The 25308-nt window shown below is 47.7% G+C and overlaps 9 protein-coding genes across 9 annotated transcripts; 3 read left to right on the top strand and 6 right to left on the bottom strand.

Annotated features, from left to right (window-relative positions):
* Position 1: 1 nt before the first annotated feature.
* On the bottom strand, positions 2 to 2123 carry BKA55DRAFT_737448 (uncharacterized protein; the record flags this gene model as incomplete). Its single annotated transcript, XM_046201363.1, has 4 exons — positions 1733 to 2123; positions 989 to 1683; positions 718 to 941; positions 2 to 673 (listed from the first exon to the last, which is right to left on the bottom strand). Exons 1-4 carry the CDS (start codon positions 2101 to 2103, stop codon positions 2 to 4), a joined length of 1962 nt encoding a protein of 653 aa, XP_046049914.1. The 5' UTR covers positions 2104 to 2123.
* A 1023-nt stretch (positions 2124 to 3146) lies between these two features.
* Positions 3147 to 4868, top strand: BKA55DRAFT_689164 (uncharacterized protein; the record flags this gene model as incomplete). The annotated part of the gene is made up of 1 exon (XM_046199318.1): positions 3147 to 4868. One exon carries the CDS (start codon positions 3147 to 3149, stop codon positions 4866 to 4868), a length of 1722 nt encoding a protein of 573 aa, XP_046049913.1.
* A 162-nt stretch (positions 4869 to 5030) lies between these two features.
* Positions 5031 to 10301, bottom strand: BKA55DRAFT_689163 (SGNH hydrolase-type esterase domain-containing protein; the record flags this gene model as incomplete). The annotated part of the gene is made up of 20 exons (XM_046199317.1): positions 5031 to 5060; positions 5169 to 5825; positions 5882 to 6047; positions 6099 to 6221; positions 6278 to 6614; positions 6662 to 6683; positions 6743 to 7069; positions 7115 to 7132; positions 7179 to 7315; positions 7380 to 8178; positions 8226 to 8284; positions 8342 to 8664; positions 8717 to 8971; positions 9017 to 9141; positions 9193 to 9285; positions 9335 to 9404; positions 9458 to 9478; positions 9537 to 9792; positions 9845 to 10027; positions 10076 to 10301. The coding sequence occupies 20 exons, from the start codon at positions 10299 to 10301 to the stop codon at positions 5031 to 5033; spliced, it is 4227 nt and encodes a 1408-aa protein (XP_046049912.1).
* Positions 10302 to 11232: 931 nt separating this feature from the next.
* On the top strand, positions 11233 to 12175 carry BKA55DRAFT_511007 (uncharacterized protein; the record flags this gene model as incomplete). Its single annotated transcript, XM_046187662.1, has 2 exons — positions 11233 to 11952; positions 12011 to 12175. 2 exons carry the CDS (start codon positions 11233 to 11235, stop codon positions 12173 to 12175), a joined length of 885 nt encoding a protein of 294 aa, XP_046049911.1.
* On the bottom strand, positions 12143 to 13816 carry BKA55DRAFT_566077 (uncharacterized protein). The gene has a single exon (XM_046192583.1). It carries the CDS (start codon positions 13765 to 13767, stop codon positions 12343 to 12345), a length of 1425 nt encoding a protein of 474 aa, XP_046049910.1. The 5' UTR covers positions 13768 to 13816; the 3' UTR covers positions 12143 to 12342.
* Positions 13817 to 16135, bottom strand: BKA55DRAFT_566072 (catalase). Its single transcript, XM_046192582.1, has 9 exons — positions 15948 to 16135; positions 15862 to 15895; positions 15679 to 15811; positions 15169 to 15628; positions 14837 to 15124; positions 14702 to 14786; positions 14610 to 14655; positions 14209 to 14561; positions 13817 to 14151 (listed from the first exon to the last, which is right to left on the bottom strand). Exons 1-9 carry the CDS (start codon positions 15948 to 15950, stop codon positions 14090 to 14092), a joined length of 1464 nt encoding a protein of 487 aa, XP_046049909.1. The 5' UTR covers positions 15951 to 16135; the 3' UTR covers positions 13817 to 14089.
* Positions 16136 to 16548: 413 nt separating this feature from the next.
* Positions 16549 to 18275, top strand: BKA55DRAFT_593337 (Oxidoreductase, molybdopterin-binding domain-containing protein; the record flags this gene model as incomplete). Its single annotated transcript, XM_046195538.1, has 2 exons — positions 16549 to 16751; positions 16796 to 18275. 2 exons carry the CDS (start codon positions 16549 to 16551, stop codon positions 18273 to 18275), a joined length of 1683 nt encoding a protein of 560 aa, XP_046049908.1.
* A 127-nt stretch (positions 18276 to 18402) lies between these two features.
* BKA55DRAFT_593336 (S-adenosyl-L-methionine-dependent methyltransferase) lies at positions 18403 to 19335 on the bottom strand (the record flags this gene model as incomplete). The annotated part of the gene is made up of 1 exon (XM_046195537.1): positions 18403 to 19335. The coding sequence occupies one exon, from the start codon at positions 19333 to 19335 to the stop codon at positions 18403 to 18405; it is 933 nt and encodes a 310-aa protein (XP_046049907.1).
* A 3136-nt stretch (positions 19336 to 22471) lies between these two features.
* On the bottom strand, positions 22472 to 23788 carry BKA55DRAFT_642096 (voltage-dependent anion channel-domain-containing protein; the record flags this gene model as incomplete). The annotated part of the gene is made up of 1 exon (XM_046197146.1): positions 22472 to 23788. The coding sequence occupies one exon, from the start codon at positions 23786 to 23788 to the stop codon at positions 22472 to 22474; it is 1317 nt and encodes a 438-aa protein (XP_046049906.1).
* Between the last annotated feature and the right edge of the window lie 1520 nt (positions 23789 to 25308).

The following is a 25308-nucleotide window of genomic DNA, read 5'->3' as shown; positions in this document are numbered from 1 at the left end:
ATTACAGAGCGAAACTTGCTGGAAGCTTGAGACTTGCAAGGCCCATGTGCTCTTGTGACCCATGGATGTCGTTCTCCATGAATCCACCAGCAGATTTCTTCTTCCCTGATCGGATTCTGGGAATGGTCACTTTGAATGAGATAGCAGGGTCGAAGAAACCAATCCAGATGATATCTTCTTCAGGGATACCGATGGCTTTCGCAACATTGCTGGATGAGAGAAGATCAGAGGACTTAACCGCTTCATAAGCTTCTTTCGACGCGAACATGGCATCTATTGTTATCTCGTATGGACCAGCGTTCTTGGATCGGACAATGCGACATAGGTCTGATAGCGTCTCAGGTTCTTGGATATGCTGGTTTGGGGGACTAGGTGAGCGCTGGGGACTTGCGCTCGTCCGCTGCAGAGGCTTGCTTTCAACCTCAGGCACAGTGAAGTGCCCGTTGGTCCTATTGATGCCCCCTTTGCCAACTCGAGACACAGTGCCTCTCAGCAACGAGCCCTCAAGCACGGACCCATCACCACCCGGAGCCAACCTCTCTTCGCCAGGCTCAAGGTCCATGAGATGGTACAGCGAGAACTCAGCGCAAGGGCCCAACTCAATCTCCATAAGGCCACCAAGACCGAAGCCAAAGTTGCCGGCAGTCGCTTTCTGCCCTGGATATGGTGCATGCTGTCACGAATTAGCTTAATCCGACGGTATATCAGGAGGCTTACAATCATTCCAACTCGTGCCTTCGAAGCAATGCTGTTGGCCAACTGCTGCGTTGACGCAAGTGCTTCAGCGACGATAAAGAGTTGGCCTGGTCCGGCTTGTGCGTACTGGTCTTTGCCGTAGACGTGGAAGTCGAGGTTCCACTGGCCTGTGATCTCGGGATGTTGTTGATCAACATAGACTTTGACGCGGGCGAGGAGTTTGTCGATTTGCGAGACGAGGATATCTTTAGATGTTAGAAGACTTTTACAAATTTGAAGGAAGGGTTCTCACGATCTTTGACACTGCCCATAAACATAGAGCGGTATCCAACAATACGTGCAGCCTCAAGTTTGAGCTGATAAGGCTTTCCATCTGCTTCTGACGAGTGATAAACACTACCACTCACCCTCACAGACTTTCCATCAGACAGCTGCTCATACTTTGAGTTGCCAAGATGAAGTGACCCTCCAGGACCACGCAAAACGTCCGGTCTCGTATTCTCATACAGCGTATGGGCAGCAACAGACAAAGGCGTACACATCGACTCAGGATCCGTCGGTCTAACATCGAACAAACCATTCTCATAAACAGTCGCAACAGCACCATGAGATTTCGGGAATGAGCACTGTCCACCGCACTCCAAGATCTTACCCATGTGATAGAACCCTCCAAGTCTAGCGTGAAGCTCTTCGATGCTGAGGTGGTTTGACTGGCGGGTCAGTTGATAAACGCAGAATGCGACGTATGGGGATGGATCGTAGGCTCGTCCGCCGATTATGATGTTGAAGTCGGGATTGGCGTTCATGGCGTCGAAGAAGGGTTCGTAGCCTATTTGAGCGACGACGCGGAGAGATTCGTTGATCTCGGACTCTGTTGCGGGTGGGACACAGGGACCGCAGCCTGTCAGGCGGCCTTGCTTCAGGCGTTTGAGGATAGTTGCTTTGTTGATGTTGGAGAAGAGCGTTATCGTGTTGAAAACATAGTCCCTGTAGAAACATCAGCAAATATGGCATCGACATTGCGACTGTGAATTACTTGTTCTCTTCTTCTGATGAAATCTCTTCAATAATCTCCCCCATGATCTTGACATGCTCATCCGTCCCATCGCCACCAGCAGACCCAAATATCAAGGGCACACGAAACGTATGAACAAGGCGAAGTAACTTGGCAAGATCCTTTGCATAAGCTGACCTTGGACAAGACATAGATCCCAAAGCTAGTTTCTGCGGGCCACTATCTGTCGATCCAGAGTCCAAGATGATAGCTGTTGGGATGCCGGTTGGTACGAGGCGGGAGAGTTCGTAGTGCGTGAGGCCTTCGTCGAAGCCGTAGCCTAACATACCCACTGGAGTGATGATTTGGCATATTGGCTTAAGTTCCCGGTTCTCGGTGTTGTTGAGTTGCATTATCAAGTCGGAGAGTATTGAATGATACGAGATATGCAATGATACGTTAGGGATCGGCAGGTTTTGGCGCGAAGTTCGGTGATAAAGCGGGAGTTGATAAGTTGGTGATCGTAGCTGAATGTCAGTGACAAAGCAGGAAATTATCCACGACACGTGTCAATACAATCTTTGATCCTTAAAGTAGATTATTCTTCAAAACATTGTATTCCTATCAAGTGAAATCATTGCTTTTACATATCAACACAAACCGCCAAGCGTCCTTTCAACGAAGCGGACTTCGCTCGATCGTGCGGATTTCGCAAGACCCCACAGAGTGGATGCATGTCACATCCATCATCCAGAGTCCGACGGGGATAAGGTCCTACGGATCTCGACATTATCACACTAACGAGCGGCAATTGGTAGCAATGCCGGAGGTTAATTGGAAGTTTATGCTTGATTTCCATGTCTAAAGATGGTGTTGTACGGAGTAATGAATGCTGAATCCTCATCTTACGTGGCAATTGTCCTTCTGCGGCACAGCCAGTTCACGAAGGCATCAAGAGCGTAGAGCTGCATCTCTTCACCATCACAAACAAACACTACCTTCCCAAAGAAACAGTCTCTCGTCCCCGAAACTAATACCTCGACTTTAATGACCTCTCAACTCAGCCTCATCCTGCAAGATTGCCCCGTCCCAAGCCTCACTAGTCCGAGGTCCGTAGGGCTCTCTTCGCTCCACTGCTGACTGCGCCCTGTAAGCCCGAGTTTCATCCTCGTTCTAGCGCTAATATAATTGGCCAAGATGCAGAATTAGAGTATCATCGCCCACTGAAGGATTTACCCTGCGAGATAACTGCTACTCCACGATTTAACGTCCGTAGGGCAGATCATCATGAGTCCGATGGGCCCCTCACCCAAAAAAAGCGAGGTCTGAGCTGTATTACTCTTCTTTATAGATGCTGATTGCCACCTTTACCGTCCTCTTTCGCATTCGCATCATTCACTATCTTATATCTGCGCTGAAAGAGAGTAGCATAATTTTATTTTTCGGCTAGCTAACTATGAGTTATCACGACCGGAAGAACAGCGATCCCCAAGAGGGTAGTATTGCGCCAAGCTACCATGAGCTCGAAACAACAAGAAGATGGCAGACAATCCCCCAAGAAGATGAAGACATCACAACTTATGATCCCTACACACCCCAAATCACACGACAAGACTCAACCACCAAACAAGACCCGCCGCCTCAACAAGATGATGAAGAAGCTCAGATGCCACTGCGCCAGGCACTGAAAAAATACCCCAAGATTGCAGGATACTGCCTCGCCATGACAGTCCCCGTCATCGGCTGGGGTTACGATCTCGTCATCGTCGGCGCCGTCGCAAGCGTCGATACCTTCAAAGCAGACTACGGATCAAAAATCGACGGTGAAATGGATATTCCCGGTAACTGGCTATCCCTCTGGCTTGGTCTTCCGCCCGCCGGTGCAGCTCTCGGAGGCTTCTTGGGCGGATGGCTACAGAATCGCTTTGGACGAAAACTTACGCTTTTATTCGGAACGATCATTTCTGTTATTGCTATTGCTTGCATTTTCTTCTCGCATATGCCTGAACCGCTTGATACGAAGCGCATGCTCCTCACTGCTGGTTTGACGATTCAGGGTTTTTCGGTCGGTGTTATCAAGACGACGTGCGTTACGTGGGTGTCTGAGAATACACCGACGGCTTTGCGTGGATCAGCTATGGCTTTGTTTCCGGTCTTCACATTGCTTGGTCAACTCATTGGTCTTGCTGTTATCAAGTTCATCAATGACATCGAGAGCAGTAGTGGCTATCTCGGTGCTTTCGGATCACAGTGGATTCTCTCCCTCGGCCCTTTCATTCTTTCTATCGTCATGCCTGAAAGTCCTGCTCATTTGATCAGAACTGGACAAGAACAGAGGGCCATCAAATCGGCAACTCGACTGTTCGCACCTAGGGTCAGCCCATATGGTGCACTTGAGCGAATTCGGGCTACAATTGAAGAAGAAAAGGCGATAACCGCGTCAGTAAACTACTGGTCTTGTCTAAAGGGTACGAACCTTCGAAGAACTCTCATTGTTGTATTGGCTTCCATCATGCCTGCGCTTTTCGGTCTGGAACTGCTCTCTAATGCCAGTGTCTTCTTGACGTCACTGGGCATGAAGTCAGGCTATGCTATCATGTTCACACTCGCCGGTGTAGTCGCCGGAATGCTCGCCAACGGTCTCGGGTTCTGGCTCCTTTCCCGCGCTGGTCGTCGCAGTTTGACCTTGTTCTCATTGGCATCTTCAACCCTCCTTTATGGAGCTATGGGCGTGACTGGCTTTTGGAGAAGCGAGACCCTTACTTGGGCCACTGGAGGGATCATGACAGCTGTTATTGTCGTCTGTGGTATGGGTGCATGGCCTGCTGGATATGCCATCCTGGGAGAAACCAGTTCTCTTCAACTTCGGTCTCTCACACAGGGCTTGGCTGGTATCGCCGAGAAAGGCTTTTCTATCATGTTGGCTGTTGTTTTGCCCATGCTATTCAGCCGAGATAAGGCGGCTCTGGGTGGAAAGACTGGGTTCTTGTTCTGCGGGCTTTGTCTGGTCGGTACTGTTTTGACCTGGTTCTTTATCCCTGAGATGAAGGGAAGGAGTGCGATTGAGATTGATCACATGTTTGAGATGAGATTACCGGCGAGAAGGTTCAAGGGCTTCAAGATGGAGGTGCATGAAGTTCAAGAAGCTTCTCCTCTCGCATCAAATGCTAACTTATAGAGTGGCGCATGGTTAGATATGATCAAGGATTTGGACGAATGAGATATGAAAGGGATGTTTTTAGTTCATTATGTGTCATAGACTTGTTGTTTTGGCTCAGTATCTATTAGATTCTAGTTTTTTAATAATCAAAAGTCTATAATTCCAGGCTTCGATATGTGTCTATGGAGTCAAGATCCAACGCTCAATCCACTACCATTCACAGTACAGAGCATGCGTATAAGACCCAGTCCGACACTTCTGTCTCTTCCCATGCCTCTTGTCCTCATAGCACCTAATCCCACTGACTCCATCACATACCAACTGTCCAACTCTATAAGCGCCTCCGAGATAGAAACATGTATGGTCATACAACTTTTTAATAGTGACCAGCGCAAAAGGGAAGTCAGCATCTTTTGGCTCACTGTTTAGTCCCTGTGTACCACGCGAGTCCTCTGACCTGAAGCAGTAGTTGGAAGGCCAGTCCTCATCCACCGGCTTCTCCAAAACATTCCATCGGCCATTTCGATCATCTACATCACGAACGACAGTTATTCTGTGCTTCTTCTTGGAAGTGTCAGGATCACCGCAGCCGTTGAGCCACGCACCGATAGCTCCTGTGCCAGGGTCAATGGCGACGTAATCATACCGGCCAGTAGACTGAAGTTTTGCGTAGCGGACATTGGCGCCGGACGTTCCTACGCCTCCTGCGATCTCACCAGCCTCTCGCCAAGTAGGCTTCTTGGGATAGTCGTTGTACCAAACTTTGACACGACCGTCAAGGCGTCTAGTCCAGACGTAATCGGCCTTCCCGTCACCGTTCATGTCGATAAAGTCAATCTCATCGGGAGACTGGTTGATGCCTGAAGCATCTGCGTCCGGCATTGGAGCGTACTTATCAACTGTGACATCCGGGCTGTAGACGTTGCGATAGATGGTCGTGCCACCGTTATCTTTGAGGAAGATGTAGTCATCACGCTGGGAATATGGTCAGCCACCTTCGGGCGTTTATTCGTCATGGGCGTTTGTCTTACCCCATCACCATCAATGTCAGCAATGCGTACTCGCTTTCCAGGTCCGAGCCCTGACGCGATTGTGCCAACATCCCGAAATTTGTAGTCGAACTCGCCTCCGAGATTAAGATATGCTTTCAGCTCGCCTGTTTTGGGATTCAGATCCAGGTAGTCGTCCAGTCCGTCACTATTAATGTAAGTCAAATCCTTCGCAGACTGAAACGAGCCCATTACTCACCCATCGATATCACCGAAGACAACTTGTTTTGCTGGTGCTGCACCAGTAGCAATGGGCTTCCCACCATTCATCGGCTTCCATGCCCACCCTAGGGAATCTGCATCGTCAACTCCAGAGTTGAGACTGATCCACAGGTTAGAAGGCTTGAAGTTTTTAAAAGGATTATAGAGTCCACTTACTAGACTGTAGGAGCACCAGTCTTGGGGTCGAGCCAGACATAGTCATTAACGCCATCACCGTCAATGTCAGCAAAGCGCAGACCGTCAATAGTCATAGAATCGTCAGTAGTCCCGCGATTGTACCATACCGAGAGCGCACCATGGTCACCAACATACACATAGTCGTCTTTCCCATCACCGTCCATGTCAGCAAGTCGAATGGTGCTTGGCTTCTTCTTGATGCCATCTGCAATCGTCTTGGCAGTGCCTTGATTGATGTATAGAGGGACACCTTCTTTATTGGTTGGCTGGTTGAGGAAGCCTGTCAGGCCACCGTCTTCGTCCCAAATCAGATAGTCTATATCAGTTAGTGACGACCATGAGATATACCGAATCCTGACATACCATCACGACCATCACCGTTCATCTATAAAGGAATTCATCATCAGTACGACTCCCAAGTCAGGCAGGTATCTCTTCACTTACATCAGCAAATACCAACTTCGAGATATCACTAACGGCACCGGTAGCAATGCCTCCCATAGCATGAAACAAAACATCTCGCCCTCCGACAGAACCAGTGTTCATATGATGTTTCAACGAACCACCTTCACCGATATAGACATAGTCAGCTCGTCCGTCACCGTTGATGTCGGGGAATCTCAAGGTCTCGAGGTTGGCATGCGGAACACCCGAAGCGATTTCGCCACCAGGAACAAATTTCCAACCATTGTCCCAGCTTTCGTCGGGACCAAAGTTCCACCATACGCGAACGGAGCCGTTATCCGGGTCGACGACGAGATAATCATCCATCTTGTACATGTTAGCAAAAGTATATTTAACCTGCTGATCACTTACCCCGTCACCATTCATATCCTGTTATGAGTTAGTCTTGCCCACTAGAGTTTGTGTGAGAACTTACCGCCAGATAAATAGTCTTGGCCGGACCAACACCACTGCCAATTATACCATTGTTATTACCGGCTTTCGACCACGGCTTGGGGAGATTGTTAAGCCAGCATGTAATCTCTCCTGTCTGGGGATGAATCCATACGTAGTCTAAGATGGCCATTAGTCTCAGTATCGACAGCGCAAAGTGGTAAGGGAAACGCGTAATGCTTACCCGCCTTGCCATCGCCATTCATGTCATGTAACCTGACATAGCGATTATCTAAGCCAAGTCCTTCAGCAACTTGACCCTCGGAAACCCAGTTCTTGCGATACTTCCAATCCCCATTCTTACCAACATTGCCTTGCGCGATCTTTCCTGTAGCCTTGTACCAAGGATTACCATTGCAAGTGACATACTTATCCTTTCCACCAGTAGCATACTTTGCCGCATCTGCAACCGTCTTCTTGGATGTCACCTGAATAGGACTTTGGCCCCAGTCTGGAGCAGGGATGTTCTTGTCAATACCACCGTTGGTACCGTCGCCGCCGTCTGGGTCAGGCCCAACAGGCTTCTTGATCCAACTGCTAGGAATCTGGTGAACGAAGCTGTACCAATAATCACCCATGAGCTTGTACCCATCGTTGGTAGGATGGATACAGTCTTGGAGATCACTTGTCTTGAAGGTGGTAAAGTCCACAGCCAAAACGTGTTTACCATCGTCATGACGCGACCTAACAACACCAGGAACAAGCTTTTGGAACTCCTTTGTGGCAGGTGACTGTCTCTCATCACAAGTGTTGATAATCATTGCGACTAAGATGGTTGCATCTGGGCATGACTTGACCATCTTATCGATGAGCTTGCCAAGTCGATCAGCAGCGCCCTTCGGATCGTTCCCTTCTTTCGAGATGCCATGGTTGGGGTTCATATCGTTGGTGCCAGCTGCAAGTAGAATAATGTTGGGACGCTGCTTAAGTGATGGGTCGACGTGATCAGAAATGTACTGAATAGTCTTTCCAGACCATGCCGCCTATTTTGGAGTCAGTCACATTGTCCGAAATAACCTGATGCACTTACATAGTATCCGTCGGCCATTGTGCCCGATGACTCTGTCCCAGCAAAGACAACCTTATCTCCTGTTCCACATTAGCAACTAGTCTCGCAATGAATACCTTGCCCTCGTGTTTTCTTACCAGAAAGGTCCTTCTTCAGTTGCCCTCGGTAGCCATTCCCGTCACCTCCCTTCCTGTCGCTCAGGTAACCCACTGTGATAGAATCACCGACGGGAAGAATCCGAAGTTCAGTACCCTTCTTGACCGCCTCTCCCGATTTGATCTCTTTGTACTTCAGGACAATGTTGCCTGATGGATTGATCGGACACTGCGCTACCGATGTGTCAAGCAGAGGTTCAGGAGTCATCTTGTTCTCCTCCATTCGACGATTGGAGACCTGGAAGAGGACAAGGTTGGCGATGAGTTCATGCAGCAAGATTTGTGGATGGAATACGCGACCGTAGCTAAAAGAATGAGGTCAGTCGCTTGGACGAAACAAGGCTGCCGCCAGCTTACCCGTCAGGCAAAAGATTTGGCACATCCTCAGTAGCACCATCTTGAGCCACCTCTTGCAAACCCTGTATCTCAGATGTCTCTTCGATCTTGTGCTGCTGTCTGAATGTCACATCGGGTGCGACAAACTCCGCTGCCCGTGTCATCATGTTCATATAACCAGAGAATGAACCGTTCTTGTGCTCGACGGCACTTCGCTTCCATGGTTTTTTACCCCATGGATCGAAGGTATCAAGCTCATAGAACATCAGCTCCGGCCTAAAGTAGTTAGTATGCAACACTGTTCAGGGCGGCATATCTTACCTTGTATTGCTATCGACGACCGATTCGTCAACGCCATCTTCGCAGTAACGACCTTTAAAGTGGCCGACATACTCGTCGTAGTTGACGAAGGTCACCTTGTCACCAGCCCTCTTGACAGCGGCTTCCTACAAGTCAAGTCAGCTTTTTGAAGCCCTTCAATATCTGTGAGCACGTACAATTTTGTCATTGATGAGATCGACCAGCCTGTTCATCTCTCTTCGGCGCAACTCTTCTAGACGAGCAGCAGGTTCCCAAATATTATACGATTTCTGTGAAGAAAATGTCAGAGGAACTCACGGACCGATCCGTTTTACTTACAAATATCCAGGTTGACCATGACACTTTGTCGCAAGCAGAACCATAGTCAGTGCTCCAAAATTTGGCGTATCTATGACTGAGGTCAGCTTGAGACTAGAAACAGTTTATCGAGCGTCATCATACCCTGTGTAGTATATCATTCCACTGTTCGAACGGTAGCCATCAGTAAAGCTGTAGTTAAGCGCGCCAGAATAGGGCTTACTCTGATGACAGTTTCTTCTTGGTAGCCTCGATCATCGAGTCGATCCTTTGGGAGAATTCATTGCTGTTGATGATGTTCTTAGAGTATTGAAGTTGACCTAAACAGCCGCGAGACGCAGCGTCCCAGTCCCAACCTTTGGCCCAAGGCTCACCTTTCATCTCTGCAACTTTACCTACAGTAGATTGCTGGTCTTTCAGCGCAAACCATTGATAGACGCATTGGTTCAGAATGTTAACAAGCTCAGCATCGTTACCACCTGCCACATTGTCAATGGTGTCCTCAAGTCCAAAGATTGCCTACGAAATTACCCGCAGATAAAAGAATGATTTGCTGATCAGAGTCTATTGAAGGGAGCTGATCCTCAATCACGTTCTTGATAACTGCACCAGAGCATGACTTGAACTGAAACTTCCTGTTTGTTGTATCCCCGAGTCTCTCGTCTTGATTGATAAGATATGGGTAAGAATGGTCATATCGCCGACAGTTCTCATCTGTGACTCGTTAAATCTTGTTGCTACAAACCAACATACTAAACTTACCGCCTTCTCCATGTAAGCCGTCTCCAGCTCCAATACCAGCTGAGTATGAGTCCCCAACAGCTGCAAGCTTTTTGATAAACGTCAAGTCATCTGGATTGAAGAAATCGGCTGTATCCCTGCCGAATATGTTGTTCATAGACATAGACCCAAAGTCAGCCAAAGAAGGGCGAGCTATTACTGAGCCAGAGGTGGCCAAGAGTGCCAAAACATAGCGTAAACGCTGCATTGTGATATGATTTACAAACGAACAAAACGTGTTATTCTATCTCGGTAAAGACAGGTACTTGGCGATTTTCATATCTATGCTATATGAGCTATTGTTAGCATGCCGGTAGTCAGCCTTGTAGGGTTGTCTTTTTCCTCTTCGCCCCCAATCTAGTTTCAAGATCTGCACTTCGCCCAGACCACTCAACATGGTCCCCACAGTCCTGCGTGATTTTGTTATCACCTCATGATCCAGTCCGGCCGAGAAGCTCAGCTCGCATTCGACCCACGCGGTGACATGTAAATGAATTCAACAGGGGACAACCAACACATGAGGGATAAATTTAGTCGGGCATTTCCTGAATCGAAAGGATCATCATGCATAAGTCGTAGCACGGTCCGTTAATTATAGAAAAAGCCACTGTCGAAATGGTATTTCGAACCAACAACCGTGTTTCATCACCTTGTTAGCGTCTTGTTGTTGGTTCTAGCAACAAACTCGTATCAACACCCACATTGCATGGTAGGCTAGTTGAGCTTTGATTGGCAGCGGGACCAACTAGGTTTCCATGTATTTATCACAGCGCGTAGTTAACTTGTAACCGAGCTGGCAAACGGGGCTGTACTCTCAACTCGGCGAGTAATGATAGGTAAATGCTTCCGGAATTCCAGCTTCGGCAGTTGTTTCGAAGGAATCAGAATATGAGCCTTTAATTTTAAGCAATATGGTGTTGCCATGATCATCCTGTCTGCCTTCCGACTTATCCGCTGTATGAAAGGCGCAGACATGGCGGTTTTGGGCTGTTTGTTGATCATTTGGGAAATTTCAGTCCCAGTGGGCCTGGATGGTGTTCAGGCTATGCTATATGTCTCTGTGTCATTTATTTGTGTTGGTTTCCTCCGGGGTTCTATCTCGTTGAATCATTCTGAACTTACGTTCAACTCCTGACATTATGGCGCCGTTTTTGGGTACTTTTTACCTTTCCTTATTGTTTGTACTTCTCCTATTTGGTCAATTTCTTGATGCCATTGACCTCAGCGTCAAGCACCCAGCACAAGGACAACTCAAAGTCCGACTCGACTACGGTCTTGCGACTCAGCCCCTCCCGGGCGTGTCAGAAAGAGATAGGACAGAAAATCAGCATCGATATCTCTGGTCTTCGTATCTCGTTTTTAATGAACCTGTCTCGTCTATCACAGATGGTCAGCTGAGGATGATAGCCCAAGTTGGCCATCAAGAGATGGAAAAGGATATGCGGCAATATAAGCCTGGATTCTTTGTAAAGGGGACTACTAAGCCAGTATATCTCCCTTCGGTTATGACTATCGTGGCTTTTGGGAACGAGATTATCTTGTCTTCTTCCCAGAAGGGACAGGACGGCTTTATTAACGAGTGGCCTCAAAGTCCAGTCAAGCTGGCTCTTGATCGTTGCAGTGCTCTTTGGCGAGATCGCGTTGTCAATGATGCAAACAGCAATGCGGACCCCGCCGCCGGACACAAAAACAAGGCTAAGTGCGGCGAAGTCAATTCATTCCACCAGTACTATATGACACACACGACGCCTATTCCAGAGGTTGATCCAAAAGTCCGTGTTACAACTGTTGTCAAAGGAAGTAAAGGATACTCTATCTTGGCTCCTTGTGGCACCACCAGGAATGGGGAGGATGAGAAAGTTAGTACAGCCCGATTGCAGTATATGTGAGATTATCGATTTGCTAACGAGATACTAGAACTTTTGGGGGTGCAACTTGCTAGTACGCGACCAAGATGTGCATTATATTGGACGGGGAGAGAAGGCTCTACCGTTTGCGCTTCATAAGATTGCTGGAGGTGTGCAGAGGAAAGGCCAGATCCAGATGTGTACTAGAAATCATATTATTTGGGATGGGGAGTAAATACTAGCTCTCCCATTGTCTTAATTCAGGTAGATTCAGTTACATGTATTCTTCAATAAGAGCTTCAACATCAAGTTCATGTTATACACCGTGTCATAGCGAAGCTCGGAAATGATCGAATAGAAGAGAATGAAATCTAGATATACAAGCCATAAGATGAAGCAGCTTCACGTTCTTCTTTTATCATAGCTCAATGCCAATCCGAATCGATCCTCAAGGACTCTCATCTTTTTCTCACAGACGTCCGACATCCCAATAAGATAGATGGATCCTGGTAAGCAAACGCTCTTCAATGACTTCGCATGTAACAAAGCGCCGCTTTCGAGTTCCTTAGCAAAAGCTTCAACCATCAGTTTATCTGGATCATCTTCATAGTCATCATGCTCAGACCACGTGAAGTAACCATCCAAGGCCAAATGTTCAACATTAGGCGGAACTGCAGCCCCGATGAGTCCAGGTCCGGTTGAAAAGCCTTTTATTCCTGTGAGAAATGTCCAAGGTATATGAAGAGTTCTCAGCTTATGCATCTCACGGAGTTGAATGATTGATCCATGGAACGTGACGCCAGGCGGCTCGTACTCCCCATGCGACAGTGCAGGGAGACTCTCTGCTTTGATTTCAAGCTCCTCAAGTGAGTCTTTAGCCTCAAGTAGGGCTTCTGCCATTATATCCAACGTGACAACCTCTTTGCTGACCTCCTCGTCGAGGTCAGGACGGTACAGCCAGTTGTATCGTAGCTTCTTCAAGTTCGTTGTTACTGATAAAACTGGTGCCAGGCGACTCTCTCGTAGCCGAAAGAGCTCGAGCGACTTTAGGGACGTTGGAGTTGGAGGGGAAGGGGAAGGCCAAGAGAAACTGGTGGGGTTGTCGACAGATACTGACAGGGCCTCGATATTCGGCAGGTAGAACAACGCCAGGGCATCTGCTGTATTACTTGGATCGAGGTGATTTTCTTCGTCGAACATTTGTGCAAGCGATACGCGCTTCAACGACGTAAAAGAAGGCAAACCTGCCTTTGACACGCGCTGAGGCATTTCACATAGAGCAGTCCGCAACATACTCCCCAGGAAATGCGTGTCGTTGGTCCAATTGGAGGAAAGACAAAGACGTTCCAGATTTGGTAGTAAAGAAACAAGAACTGCGGCCGAAGCTTCAGGAGATCCTGATTGGACCTTGTCATTCCACTGGTCGGCGATAGTCTTCGAAACGCCTGTCTTCCCTATGGCCCCCGAGAGTTTGCTGGTAGGAAGCTCTGGGATGACAGGTGGCGGATCGGGAGTCTCTTCTGTCCAATCTGAGCGATACCAGCCGATTTCGTCGATGTAGCCATAACCTTCAAAGTCGGCATGACGTATCAGAGGACATAAGTCCGGTCCTTCTAGCAGTGTTCGGAGTAACTGGAGTAATTGAGTGATGGGCGGGTGGAACTCCCTCGCCCATTCAAATTTGACAGAGGAATAAATTAGAGGCTTGGTGAGGCTGTACAGGGCGCGACAGGCCATGGAGAGCTTGGCCAGATCGGTTTGGGAAATAAATTCGGTGATGTTGAGCTGCACCTCTTGGGGGCAGTCGAGAAATGATATGGGGGCCATTTCGAAGTCAGAGCTCTGGCAAGATCTCACGAGTAAGGTGAAAGAGGAGGATTTGAGGGCGTGCAGCCGATGCTTTTATGTTGGTTCGACGTGAAACAATCGAGCAAGTGGACGGGAGGCTTAGCTCATAGTTACAGTGATCAGCAGCGTCACATCAGTGGGGTCTTCTAGCACCCCCTGGTCCCTAAAAATCCAACCCTGAAACGATTTACGCGCCCCGAAAAGGTTTGTTCACATCAGCGCCCCAGTGCAGAATCATGTCAATTGACTGAATCGACTAATACCCTTGTTTTAATACTGTGACTAATAGCAATGGCCGGTCTTACTTGGAAAGACCTTCTTTTAGACAAGTCTTCAAATCCCCATCAACGCGCCCGAAATACTCTGCGACAAAGTTAGCGGAACGACGAATTGAACATTTGGTAACCGCTCAACACTCACCAACGACCTGATCTTTCATCTTATCAGGAATATCCCTCAACGTCGGAAGAATATTATGCAAGAACTGTTCTTTACCCTTCGGCTCTTTACAAATGATCTTCCAGAGTGCTCTAGGCTGCTCAAAGTCCTTATCCGTGATGGAAGTTGCGAAAGCGGTGACATGGCCAGACCAATCTTCATGGGTAGGCACTTGAACTCGTTTGCTCATACTGACTGGACGAATCTCTGAGCCGACGTAGTCTGGGTCGCCTCCGTAGTTGCCGTTGATTGTGCCAGGGCCGTCGCGGACGTATGGGGCGTAGACTTTGTTGATGGGTTTGTTGCAGGGTAGTTGGAAGTAATTGGGTCCGACTCTAGGGATCATTAGACCTGGTGTGATGGGAGGGAGTGATTGCACTTACCGGTAACGATGGGCATCTGGGTAGCTGAACATTCTTGCTTGAAGGACTATCCCGAGTTAGACTGTGAGCCAGCGGTCGGTGGAGCGACATACCAGGGTCTGCTGAAGGCCCTATACCAGGAACCATGTTTGAGGGCGAGAAACATGCCTGCTCCAAGTCTTGGAAGTAGTTGTTGAGCTACGTCAACTCGTCAGCACCCAAGAGCCTCAAGCGCCATGGGAACTCACATTCTGAGTAAGAGTTATCCTACCCACAAGTCGCAGAGGATACTTCTCAAAAGGCCAAGTATATGTATCATCGAAAACATCAATCGGTGCAGCCTTGACCTCATCAGGTTGCATGACCTGGATGTACACACCCCAGGAAGGAAAGTCACCTTTCTCAATGGCCTTGAAGAGATCTTTGACATGGTAGTCCGGTTCTGAGCCTGCTAGTCGCTGAGCAGTGTCTGCATCCATTGTCTTGATTCCGTCGTCAGGCCTGAAATGCCATTTGACGTAAACATAGCTGCCATCCTGACATGTGTTAGCTTGATATATGCAGTCGAGTACGGACGTACAGCTTTGTTGAGAGTATAGGTGTGAACACTGAAGCCATTAATGTTTCTCAGCGACGCAGGAATACCGCGCTGCCCAAATAGGTGCATCAGAGCATGAATACCCTCAGGATTATTCAGATGAAAGTCCCAGAACATGGTGTTATCAGGAACATTAGTCTGGGGATGCCTCTTGTGACTGCGATTCATGGACGGAAACTTGATTGGGTCTCGGATGAAGAACACAGGCAGATCGTTGAAGACAAAATCCTGGATACCTTCTTCGGTGTAGAATTTGGTCGCCCAACCGCGAACATCGCGGACAGTGTCGCTGGAGCCTTTCTCCCCACCGACAGTTGAGATTCGTGAGAGTAGTTTGGTCTTCTTGCCGATGCCCGTGAGGAAGTCTGCGTCAGTCAGATGCGAAATATCTTCGAGGACTTCGAATTCGCCAAAGGCTCCAGCGGCCTTGGCATGTACGCTCCTAAACTTGCCATCAGCCAATGGCCCAGGGTTGGTCAGATAACCAAGTACCTCTCCGGAATACGTTCGCGAGCAAAGTGAGCGAGTACTTCGATAGTTTGAGTGTCGCTCAAGACGATGAGGCCGCCGTTGCTTTTTCCATAGCGAACTTGCTGGACTGAACCTGGGTTCTCACTCGGCTGCCCTAGATAACAACGTCAGGCACATAACTGAGGCGAATTCAATTGGATATACCATTGGCAAGAGTCGACATGGGGTTATTCTGAGACTAATATTGTAAGCCTTCGAATACAACATCACAACTCCTAGCAGATACTCACCATGGCTAATGTGATGATATCTTGTCACTTCAATTGATCGTACTACGCAGCAAACATCGTCCTCACAGACGCAGCACAGCTCATCTTATCCCCCTCGTCCTCCATCATGCCCATCCCCAATCTTGCACGGAAAGCTCGGATGCCTTGAATTAGGTTGACCCCGCACTCGTACAGCAGCCACTTTGTCATGATGATTTCTGATGCATCCCAGCTCTGTCAGCTCTTGATAATGACCCCACTCTCACAGCGTAATCACCAACCATTCACGACAACACCATTACACAGCTCAGGGCATCGACGGTTGAATCGGCCCTATGGCTTAAACTCAATGGTTGACCTGCAGGGTGCGGCTTATCGAGCCAATGGTGTGAAATCGTGGCTGCATTTGGGTATACTATGGCCTGCTTCGTCATTGGTCTGTTAGTCTTACTCGATCAAGATCGTTTTGAGTAGATCGTAGGGTTGCAACCTTATGCTACGCCCGCTCGTTTAACTCTCTGTCGTCGTATAAGGGATGCTAACTTAAACCCAGAGCTCGCCGTCTTCCCCCTCTTTTGCTTAATTACACCAAAAAGACCAATTTAATTGTTACTTGTCAACCATGAAGACTACCAATCGTCCTGATGAATGGAAGATCGAGCAAGGTCTCTCCGGAGCGGTCCTGCCTATTCTGGACCAAACCGGTCCAAAGACCAAGGCTATAGATCCTCAGGTCTTTGGGGATCTCACTAAAGATGAAGAGGCTATCAAGTCGGTCGGTGATCGTGAGAAGCTCTTCACTCGTGAACGCAAGGGTTGGGTTGGGTAAGACTCTTCTCAAGTGTATCATACCAAGCTGACTCGTGAAGCTTCGTTGAGTGGGAGAATTACCCCGATAAAAAAGCTGCGGCACACAAGATCTTGACGTCGCAGACTTTCCCTCCCAACCCCGAGTTCCAACTTGGTCCTATCCCTGGTTCCAACCCTGTTCTTCCTGGTACGCATTGGAAAATGTGGCATCATGCTATCGGAGGTGAACTTACCACCGTGCCCGAGGACTCATGGGCTACTGTCCTCAAAGAGAAACACCCTGACATGCTGCACCTCTTGCAATTCCCTTACAACGGCGAGCCACCCAAGCGCTTAGTAACTGACAAGGAATTCACTCCCAACTCCCTTCACTTTGTGAGAAACCACGGTGGAATTCCTCTCATCAAGAAAGAAGACTTCAGTTTCCTCATGGACGGTCTCGTTGCAAACCCCAAGTCCTTCACACTTGATGAACTCATGGATGAGTCAAAGTTCCCCCGCATGAAAAAGAACGTTACAATCCAGTGCTCTGGAACTCGTCGTATTGAGCAGATTCTCAAATACCCTGGCCAGGGCGACGAAGTTCCCCAAGCACCGTGGGCCGAAGGAGCAATCGGCACTGCCAACTACGTTGGTATCAGCCTCAAGAAGGTTATTAAAGCCTGTGGTGGCTTGATCGATGGCGCCAAGCACTTGGAGTTCTATGGTGCTGATACCTACTTCAAGGATGACAAGACGATGAATTATCTCGTCAGTGTTCCTTGGTCCAAGGTCAAAGCAAATGAAGTCATGCTAGCTTGGGAGATGAACGGTGAAGAACTTCCCAAGATCCACGGATATCCTCTTCGAATCGTGGTGTTTGGCTACATCGGCGCTCGAAGTGTCAAATGGCTGTACCGCATCAAGGCTATCAAGGAGCCCACTAGAGCACCTGTTCAAAGCCAGGAATACCTCTATTTCCCTCAGCAAGTCGGCAAGCACAACTTCAAACTTACAGATGGTATCCAGATTCAGGAGATGCCTGTCAGTTCTGCCATCATGTCACCTTGGACGAAACAAGTTGTCATTCACAATGGCAAGATTCGCTGCAAGGGCTGGGCTTACTCTGGTGGTGGTCGATGGCCTGAGCGTGTTGAGCTTTCCAATGATGGTGGTTTCAACTGGTACACCGTCCCACTTGAGAATCTCTCCAAGAAACGTAAGTGGACCTGGCGCACTTGGGAGTTTGAACTTCCATGTGATGTTGAAGGTTGGGTTGAGATTGTCTGTCGCTGCTGGGATAACTCCCTTAATACTCAACCACCTGATGTCCGAACAGCTTGGAATTGGGGACTTCACGTCACTAGTTCATGCCATAGGATTTCGATTTATAGTGTCAACAAAACCAAGGAGAGGACTAAGGCTCGTCTTGATGAGTTCGAGAAGAAGGGTATTCCGTTTGCTCCCATCACGGTTCCCTTGGCATTTCCTTCTCAGAGCTGGGATGACTATGATAAGTTCTGGAAGGAGCATGATCCTCGTGATGCGTATGATGAGTAACAGTGCGAATAATTTAACAAGTCATGGAAATGAAGCGAACAAGAATGCCAGCTCAAAGCTTAGGATAGTTGATTGTGATGTCTATCAATGCAGATCATTCAATATTTAGTTCATGTCTTGTAGATATCTAGTCACTCTTCTTTCTGACAAGCAACAAGACTCCAGTCATGTCGCCTGTAAGCATTTCTTTGCCTTTCTCCACGCCCGCGTCAGTGAGGATCTTCTCAATCCTTCTTCTGATCTGGCGAACAACATCGTCCTCCGTTCCGACTGCCTCAGGGTGGGCCTCCCTCCATCTGGTCACCGGGCTAGCGGTTCCAAGAACCATCTCCACCATATCCAAATTGACTGGCGGCGAATGCTCAAAGAAGGTTGTTTCAGCTTCCGGACCTGTACACCATTCTTTGCGCACGAATGAGTGGCGATCAAACGCAGACAAGGGAGGGTCAAGAGTCCAAGGCAGGGGGAGGCCGCGGTATAGATCACGAACCATCAGATTGCCGGGCAGCATATAGTCTTGAACCAAGTTATCAAGATCATCGATAACTTCCTGAACAGCTTCATGAGCGGGCATCGACGGATCGACACGAACACCCGCAGCCGTCCACAAAGCCACCGTACCTCCAGGTTTGAGAGTCTTGGCAGCTTGCTCCCAAAATCGCGGCATGTCAAACCAATGGGCACAGGTTGCTCCAGTGATCACGTCGACGCTGCCATCAGGAATGGGGTTGGCAAGTTCAGATCCCAGAGATTCAGCTGAAGAAACCTCAAACTTGACATTGTCAACGGTGGTGATAGATCGCGCAGTGCTAATCATTCCCTCTGAGGGATCAAGTCCATAGGCAGTCTTGAAGTGAGGAGCGAGGCTTCGTGTTGCTGTTCCTGGTCCGCAGCCAACATCGACTAGGATATCAAACGAGCCAGACCCTTCTTTGTGGAAGTTTAGGATTGCATCGTATAGCTTTGGGTTGTAGTTCCGACGATGTTCAGCGTAAGTTGCGCCTTGCTGGGCGCTATACGCCCGGAAGGTCGGGTCCGATGGTTGTTGGGTCTGGCTCATTGTGATGATATGCCTGTTGGATATGTAACAAAGATTGATGTCAAAGCTATTTGTTTGACTGTGATAGAGTTCTATGAATGCCGTTTTAAATACCACGAGGTGAGTCACCTAGTCCTAGTCCGTACGGTCAACTATATGTGTGTGCCGTATCCGATGAGTCGGAGGCTCAAATGCCCCGTGCTTACGCGTGCTGGAATTTCGGCATCCAATGATGTATCGCGAACTGCAAAGTCAGCAAGGCCAGCCTTTCAACGAGTGTGGTGAGCGGACAGGTTATTAAGCTTGCTAAAATCTCACGAGTCTGCAGAACGCTGTCTTGCCAGATCATTCGTTGGGTTGGAGATTGTTGCCAGTAGAATGTACTATTTAAGTGCAGTAGGCAAAGCGAGCTTGGAATATTGAAATTCAGAGCCTTTATGATTCAGCAAAACCTTATTTGACTGAACATAATACCATATTCCTTTCAAGTCCAACGGCTGACCTGTCCGACCGAAGCCACCAGCCCGTCCAATATGCTTCCCTACGGTTACCACCCGCCGAGTGACTCATCTAGCTTACTCGAATTGTCATGATTTGTCTTCAAATTGCATGGAGTGGAAAATATTAAGAAGTTGGAAGTTGGGCTAGGGACGATCAAGCGACCGACGTTACTAGTGGATGGATGACATCTTGAGAGTTGAACCGTTTACTCGGCGCCCGTAGGAAGAGTTCGCTAATAAAATTGAAGCAGAGAGGTTGAATATCTTTTAGAAGACAAAGTCTTGTTACTTGCGACGGTCGTGAAATGGACTACGACACATTGTCCTCCTGTACCAATCTAACGATAAACTTTATATAAAATCGATGGAGTGAATAACCCGCAATAAAGATTGCATAATGATAGAGTTAACAGCGTATGAACAGACCTTGAGATTGGGAATAGACGATTTCTGGTCTCTGAGCAAGAGTCCCGTTTTCTCAACATGTAGCCTGCCTAAAGCTTGAGTTAATTAAGATTTTTCAATGTGTTTGCTTGATACATCTTGCTGATTTCCGGACATACTTGCTGGTCATGAAGTTAAATTTTAGGCTGATATATCTTGTTGGGATATTATAGACTTAACTATCAACCAGTCCCTTTCATTCAGTATCAGACTGTATTTACATTGCACCCCATTGAAGAGAGGCCGTTGCGAAAGTTATAAGATTCGTTGTACCTCCAATACTCTGCCTGATCGCACTTCTCTTCAACTGTGCATGGGGCAGTTAGAAAGGACTATTACAGGTATTTCTTCTAAGATGTTGCAACCCTGTCCGTTGATCTTGTTCTGACATGCAATGATCTCTGCCCCGACAATTCCGACAACAGCACCGCAGTGGCATTCCGTGGTAGTGATAATATTCTGGCACCTATCAATTTAGGTATTAGAATTCTGAGAAGTACAAACTAAGAGTATATCTTGAAAGATGGTGTACTAATGCTTATTGAAACTCAGACTAACATATTGGACGGATTGGAGGCTCTGCAATACGTGGGATACTCAGCGTTGGGTATGGTGTATTCGAAAAGATCCAGATTGTTGCTTTGTGAGATTGATGAGAAGCATCGCCCTTCTGTCGAAATAAGGGAAAGCATGATATTTAAGAACAAAACTTCGGGCCTCAAAGACAAGAGGCTCACGGATGATTTGGTGGGCAGAAGTGGGCGTTTAATGGTTGGGGCAACAATGGTTACTTCCTTGGTTGTAGTATTCTGCAACATATGCTGTACTACCACAGACGGCTAATGATTGATCAATATACATCACGGGAACAATATTTTCATGCTATGACGCTGACTGCATGCAGTTTTGTATTTGTGTTAGCAGAGTTTCCGTTGTCAACAACTTGATATGCTTCTCGGCATGCAATGGCCTAATCATATGTCTCAGAAAATAGAACAGCATTCTTCTAAATATCCAATATTCAACTAATGGTCATGAGCTGATAGGTAAAGGCAGTTCCTGATGTTTCTCCAGCATAGAAGACTCTTCCCCGCCCCCTCTTTGCACATTACTCAACCCAATGCTAGTAGGTGGTCAGCAAGTTCAAAGTCACTTTCTATCTATCGATCCTGATTCGACGCAAGATAAAGCAATCGATGAATAACTCTCTAAAGGGCTGCCATGAAACAGCTGCCTACCATGATAGTGCTATGCGTTGAGATCTTGTGCTAAGGATATAATTAGGAGGTGTAATAATTATACGCCATGTGAGACTATAAGACTACCACTGCACTTGAATCAGCACGCCATGTTGAAAGACACATGGAACAACGTGAATGTGATAACGCCATCTTCCGGTTTTGTCAGGGTAACTGCTACAAGTGGAATTATGAGAACATCAGCTTAAGTTTGTTATTCGTTGGGCCCTAATAGCTAAGTCGCGTACTCAGATATCATTTCGTCATGCCATTCTTTATCTACCCAACGAGTCAGCTTCTGTATTGAGTCACTCCCATGATCCATGGATGCGATATCGCAGCATCGCTGATATGCCTTCAGCAAGGCGGACGAAGTTATATATCTAGACAATGAAAAAAAGGAAACAAATTCGCCTGCCAACGCCTCTCATGTCCTGATGCATAAATATTGCCTTAGTCACTGAGAATTTATCTATAAAGTAGACTTTATTTGACATCAATATGTCGACCGTGTGTTGCTTTTGATGGCGCCGAAGGAAGGTCGGCAAAAATGACCGTTTTGCCGAAGCGAGTCTCGCCGAGAATCGGATCGACGCTTTTAGAAAAAAGGGGAGCTCATCGGCCCTGTTTCACAGAAGCGTAAGACCGTGCCAATCCCTGCGATTACGATCCAAGGATCGTAAAAATCTCGTCCGATAAAGGAAAAATCATTGCTGGCTCAATCCTTGTTCCCTGCTGTTGATGCACGATTTTGACATGGAACCTTCCAGCCCGGTGGGAACCGAATTGGTGTTTACACCATGTTGGACGACATGTTTGAGAATGATGATGATTATTCTAATTCCTGTGGGATTGTATCTATGAGAGCGCTGTTGCTCTGAGTCCCTTTTGTAGCCTTTTGTCTAAACCTGTATCCCGTGGTATCTCTAATAGTACAACCCAACCCAAACCATTACTCCCAGCTCTAAATAGTGTCTAGTGATCATCTGTATCCTCGTCCTTTCCGGGATACATGATATCTCGTACAAAAACAGCTCTCATATTAAATGAGAAGACAATTAGAAATGTAATGACAAGAATAATAGTCATACCGCTCGCAGCCCAAAGAATGCCTTCGCACTTGAACTCGTTGCCGATAGAGATGGTAGCAAGCGTGAAGCCAGTGTTGGGGAAGACCATTGGCCACCAACCAAGATGGAAGAACTTTGGTGGGGATGAAACCACTGCGACGACAGCGATAAGGAACCACCACATGCTCAGCGCCCAGAGAAATACTGCACAGAGGAGAGCTACTGTGCGGACGGTGTCGACGTTGAGAGCAAGGTTTTCAGCTCCAGAGATGGTCTTGGGGAGTGCATTGGCCATTCCGATAAGGGCCAGGGCTGTGAAAGCTGGCGGGCCGACATTCATGAAGAGGCCGGTTCGGTGTTCTCGATTGGGAAGACCAGATTGCATGAGTCGACCGATCATGTGAGCGTACATCATCATGGAGACACAGAAGCCCAGGCCTTGACATGTCAGGCCAGCGAAGATGATTGGGAGAGGATTGAGATGACTCTGTGTGTCTAGGATGACAGTTGCGACGGTGCCAGCCAACATGACTGGGAAGATAGGCAGCAACCAGCCTGGCATCATTGTTTGCAGGTTAAAGCTATGTCCTGCAAAGAGATACGAGTACTGCCAGACTGCAAGGATAAACGTGACAACGACGTAGATCCAAAAGATGGTTTCGGTGGCCCAAACATATGAGGGGTCGTTCTTGGGGATGACATATCGCTGGGTGCTGGTGATAAGCGAAGCAACAGCCAGGAAGAAAGTTGGGAAGAGGAATGCCTCTCGATGATGCGTGACAGATTTTGTCAAGTCGCCGGGGTTGAATAAGAAGCGACACATCATACCAATGCAGCAGAGCGTAAAGATGAGAAGATTAATGCTGTAAAGTACAGTACCGATGATTCTCAAACCGGGGAATTGATGGGGTTGTACGTGAATAAGTAGAGCCAATCCACCTGCACTCATGGGCAGTGTAAACCAAGCCCACGTAAAATGATGCAAGCGTTGTCGGAACGATAATTGTTGTTGTGAAGGCTCTTGGTCGATACTCTCATCTTGACTGCCCTTCTCGAGTTGTGAGGGATCAGTCTTCGCTGCTGACTTTGCTGTATGATGATTCAGAAATGCCTTGGGGTCGTGTTCAGCCGGTGGCGAAGGAATAGATAAATCGACCGAATTTCGGCGCGTGGGGGTATTTGAGTCCGTCCAAGGGACTTCAAGATCTCGAAGGCGATCCATTTTGCGTTGGTGTTTTAAACGATAGTGTAATGCTTAATTAAGCCGTAGCGAATGCTGATGGTGAATCATTGAAGAAAGCTCTGATGAAGCAATTCGGAAATGGAAGTAGCAGAGTGCAGTATTTATAGACCCTAAGAAAAGATAATGTCCATGGAGATGCAATTTTGCAAGAGACTAGTCGGCTCATTGTGGTCTCGCCTAAAGGGGCGATTACGAAGATTGCGAATCATGACACCGACCAGAATCTCGTGATGAGACCGTGATGGAAGATTCTAAACCCTGCATAACAGTGGGCCATGGCGCTGGAACTGCCGTGGCATTGAGGCTCATTACAGGGGGCTACCCACTATAGTTCTAGCGGCCGGGATTTTAATGGTATGGGTGTCATACCAAATGGGCCGCACATTAACGTGACGCTGAGGCTACGCGGAATATGGCCCGGTGCGCCGGTGCCGGTTCCAAATGGTCGGTGTCATGCTTTTAGTTTGGACTAGGGGTGAGATAAGGCCGAGCCTCAATTTGTTGGTTGTCAAACAGGTTTTGTTCGCCACTGGGTCTAGACTGTACTGATAAGAATGCTGGTGAGGCCTCTTATGAGTCCATAATCATGAATAGCTATCAATACTGCCTGATATACGATACGAGGCATGGCCTACTTGTCTGACCATCCAAAATGCTGTCTAGATAACATATTGCTACGTTGCGAGAATGCTGTCAGTCTCACCACGGTCAACGTTCAAAGTGGAGTGCTTCCGACCGAAGCTCGGCGGCCATTCCGTTTCGCCGCCCAACGGCCAAGGATTAAACAAACCCAACCCAAGGGTTAAAATTAGCTGCCGGGCACCATCGGGACCATTTTGAGCCTCAAACGCCCAATTATACCATCGCTCTTCCCTTTAATATATAGAGATAAAGCTTTTCTGACGATATCAGCCCAATGCCAAGGATACAGTGGAGTTCCATTAAGCATTCTGTCGATCTAATCAGTCATGGGGCCAGGCTGATCATTCAGCTGCGTTTCTTCTGCCATTCAGGAGGTTTCACTTGTATTGCCTTGACGTGAAAATTCTTTTCACCCCTTAAAATGCACAAGGGCCCTTGTTGTAAGATGTTGGATATCTTGCTAATCGTCATTCCACGTGCGAAAATTCCACGCGTCTGTGGACTTTATCTTTACGTGCACTGATCAATGCAATCAATTAACGAGTCAAGCTCCCCTTGCACAACGGATAAAAACGGAGAGGTCCTTGGTCCTTATCTTTATTCCACTTATACGCGAGCTTCTTGCGACGTTTAAAGGTTATCCACATAGTAATGACGAGTACCCATTGATCGCTAGGATAGTTATCGGGGCTATTCGGGAAGCTTGTGAGAACGGACTATTTCGAGATAGAAGTATCTGAGGTCTAACAGAGTAAAAGAAAGATGTTTTTAAGTGCATACTGTTAGAGAAGCCATGCCGACGCCAATCTTTGAGTCAACATATGTGAAACCCCAGAGAAGAGGAGAACAGAACGATG

This window comes from Fusarium redolens (assembly GCF_020744475.1).
Source record: "Fusarium redolens strain MPI-CAGE-AT-0023 chromosome Unknown BKA55scaffold_7, whole genome shotgun sequence".
NCBI classification, from domain to species: Eukaryota; Fungi; Ascomycota; class Sordariomycetes; order Hypocreales; family Nectriaceae; genus Fusarium; species Fusarium redolens.
This window is presented reverse-complemented; position numbering and strand designations above follow the sequence as displayed.

What these genes read in the sequence shown, in the direction of transcription:
- BKA55DRAFT_566077 (XM_046192583.1), bottom strand. Translation starts at nt 13,767, where the DNA reads ATGGCCCCCATATCATTTCTCGACTGCCCCCAAGAGGTGCAGCTCAAC.
- BKA55DRAFT_566072 (XM_046192582.1), bottom strand. An exon ending in CATGTCGACTCTTGCCAATG is followed by an intron (nt 15,812 to 15,861) that starts GTATATCCAATT and finishes GTTGTTATCTAG; the next exon opens with GGCAGCCGAGTGAGAACCCA. An exon ending in GATGAAAGATCAGGTCGTTG is followed by an intron (nt 14,152 to 14,208) that starts GTGAGTGTTGAG and finishes ACTTTGTCGCAG; the next exon opens with AGTATTTCGGGCGCGTTGAT.